This window comes from Aedes albopictus, chromosome 2, assembly GCF_035046485.1.
Source record: "Aedes albopictus strain Foshan chromosome 2, AalbF5, whole genome shotgun sequence".
In the NCBI taxonomy this organism is placed as follows: Eukaryota; Metazoa; Arthropoda; class Insecta; order Diptera; family Culicidae; genus Aedes; species Aedes albopictus.
In genome coordinates, this window is record NC_085137.1 from 40,012,801 (window position 1) to 40,015,794 (window position 2,994).

At 39.4% G+C, this 2,994-nt stretch overlaps 1 protein-coding gene across 1 annotated transcript in view; it reads left to right on the plus strand.

Annotated features, from left to right (window-relative positions):
- Nucleotides 1-2,724, plus strand: part of LOC115253566 (zinc finger protein Xfin) — a 16,286-nt gene extending 13,562 nt beyond the window's left edge. The window contains exons 13-19 of the mRNA XM_029871116.2: nucleotides 55-254; nucleotides 311-527; nucleotides 595-771; nucleotides 912-1,145; nucleotides 1,850-2,055; nucleotides 2,134-2,350; nucleotides 2,408-2,724. Coding sequence (XP_029726976.1) covers nucleotides 55-254; nucleotides 311-527; nucleotides 595-771; nucleotides 912-1,145; nucleotides 1,850-2,055; nucleotides 2,134-2,350; nucleotides 2,408-2,633 — 1,477 coding nt within the window. The 3' untranslated portion in view covers nucleotides 2,634-2,724. The remainder of the gene's footprint in view (nucleotides 1-54; nucleotides 255-310; nucleotides 528-594; nucleotides 772-911; nucleotides 1,146-1,849; nucleotides 2,056-2,133; nucleotides 2,351-2,407) is intronic.
- Nucleotides 2,725-2,994: the final 270 nt, after the last annotated feature.

A 2,994-nucleotide genomic window follows, 5' to 3' on the forward strand; every position in this document is an offset into this window, starting at 1 on the left:
TAATTTTCTAAAATCCAACACGCCTAAACTCAGGACATTATATTACAATTTTAGGAAGAAACTGGATGCTCATATGTATGTGCATAAATTATTGCCAGCCACTGAAGCCGATATGGACATTTCAGAGCCAGAACAAACGCACGAAGTATATGATTCGGAAAAAAGAGGCTATGTTGTTACAAAAAAGGCCTGTCTAGTGTGCAATCGAAAGATTAAACTAGCATTCATGGAAGGTCATTTGTACAGACATAAAGGTTTGCTTCACGAATTTGTTTCATTAAATATTAAGCATAATTATCTAATTTTGTAGGTGTTAAACCTTTTAAATGCAAAATGGGCTGCACGGAAAAATTTTATTGCAAGTTTAAGAGAAAAAGTCACTACCATAAAGCACACGGATGGAAATCATATAAGTGCGACATTTGCCAGCAGTATTTCCCTTCGCATAGGAGCTGCATACTACACAAAGCCAAAGCCCATTCATTTGGCTTTAAATGCCTGGAGTGCCTTGCAGTGTTTGCGTCGAGGTAAGTACCTATATTCAAACTAGAAAGTGTGTAATTGAGTGTGTAAGAAGTATTTGTTTGATTACAGTTCAGGGCTGTACCGGCACATGAGAAATACGAAACACTCGAACGGCGACTCAGGAATACAGTTAATGCAGATGGAGGACCTCGCCACAGAACAAGCGGCAGAAGCGGAAAGCCTATTCGAGGCAGAGGACATCAAACTAGAGATAGAGACGGACGAGGAAGCTGAGATACCGAGCAGGCAATATATACTCAAAAAAGACATTGATTAAACTTTCCAGTATTTATACATAAACGAATGTTTGATTTAGTGTCTAAGTTTAAATCACTTTTGAATGAATAAAGAAAAAAATCTAATTGATTTTTTTTTTCAAATTACAGTTTACAGTTATCTTCGCACATTGACAAGTCATACGGTCTATCCGAGGATACAACCAGTCAAGATTTGATGAAAGCATTCGACATTAAGGGTATTTCATCAAGTGGTCTACCGGTAGACTGCAATGTGTGCGATAAAGTATTTAAATCAAGAAAACATTTGCTGGATCATCGCCGGCAAGTGCACTACCCAAAACCTTACAAATGCACTGAATGTGACAAAGCATATGTATCAAGGTAAGGAATAGTGAAATGTCCCAAGTATCCTAAAGTTCCGCATTCTATGACAGAATACTCTTTCAAGTTTCACAACGTTCAGATACAGTTTCGAACAGTACTTTTTGGCAGCTTAAGATGCTTCTCGGAACTTGGTCGGTACTTTGATGTTCCTTGAAGTTCAATTTCAGTAGCTCGATATTCTAAGGAAACCTTGCTTACTTGATGGACTACTACTCGTCGCGATAAATCTACGCCAAATGAAGCAATCATCTCCACTGATCTCGATTCTTGGAAAATCACTTCCAGTCGCCTTGAACATTTAGAGTCCTTAGGTTCTCCTTAACTGCATAAAGCCAACGTGTGCGCGGCCTTCCACGAAACCGACAATCCCTTCTTGGCTCTCTGAGGAATATGATTTAAGCTTGTCGTTCCTCGGGAATACGAGCTCAACGAGCCCATCTCACCGCCGCTTTCTATGTTTTATTCGCTTCACTGTAGGCCTATATATCTGCTTATAAACTTGCTAGGTACAAGTTGTAGTTCATGCAACGCCGCCACATGCCGTTCTCCAGTGTACTGTCGAGTAGTGTTCTCCTCAACATTTTACGTTTGAAGACTCCAAAGACTCTCCGATCAACTTCTACACTACACTCCTATCCAAACTTTCGATTACTTAGGCTAATACGTATGTATTCACTTAAACCATTCATTTTCGATTTCAGAAGCCTTTTAGATAGACACATGCCTTCGCACCCAGGATTTAGATCACATATAATCGTAATACAATCGGAAGTTTCAGGAAGCTTAAAACCAACATCTGACGCGGTGTACGATCCGAAAACAAAACAGTACAAGACAAAGCTATGTTCCTCATGTAAACGACGAATCAGACTGAATCTGTTCGATGGTCATCTAAACAGGCATAAAGGTTCGCTTCAAACATGTGTTTTCTTTCGTTGAGCCAACTATCCAAACATAAACTCCTTGCCTTGTTTCGCCCCGGCAGGAATTCAACCTTACGCATGCGAAATGGGCTGTGCGGAGCAGTTTCATTGCAAGATTAGGAGAAAACGGCACTACCATGTCGACCACGGATGGAAAGCCTACCAATGTGACGTTTGCTATCAGTACTTCCCTTCCATCAGGTCCTGTATGACACACAAAAGAAAGTTTCACGTGCGGGACCACGTGTGTCAGGAATGTCATGAAACGTTTCCGACGAGGTAGAATTAAGCTAAGTGTTTGTTAAATGATTAGAAGTAATTGACGTTTTTTTTCAGTTCTGGATTCAAGAAGCACATAGCGAAAACGAAACATAAACAAAACAACGAGAACACACAGACAGTGGAGGTGGAACCCGAGGACGCAGGACAACTGGAAACACCGGAAGGATTATCCGAGGCAGATCTGATTCTCGAGGATATTAAGCTAGAGGTTTTGACGGAACAGGAAGTTGAATTACTAAGGAGTAATGGAGAAGACTTATGCCTAGGAAATAATAGTTAGTAGTTATGTCATTTTGTGATATGAAAAGTACTTAAATTCGTGTACATATACCTATCAATAGAAACAAAATAAAGATACATTGAATGTTGAATTCATGTTGAACGATACAATTCCCAAGTAACATGTTTTAGTCAAATAGACTAGACGAGGTTCTTAGAACCACCATAAAACCAAAATAAAAGGATTTAGGTTTTATGACGGGTTTGAAAACCTTATTACAAAAATAATTGGTCATCAAAATGTTACTTGGGTTTTTTTTTCTCTGTTCGGGACATAACCACTGCGACCAATATTTTGATCTATTGTGGTATACCCCGTGTCCTTTGTATAGTGCATGTCGTATTACTTTATCACCATTGAG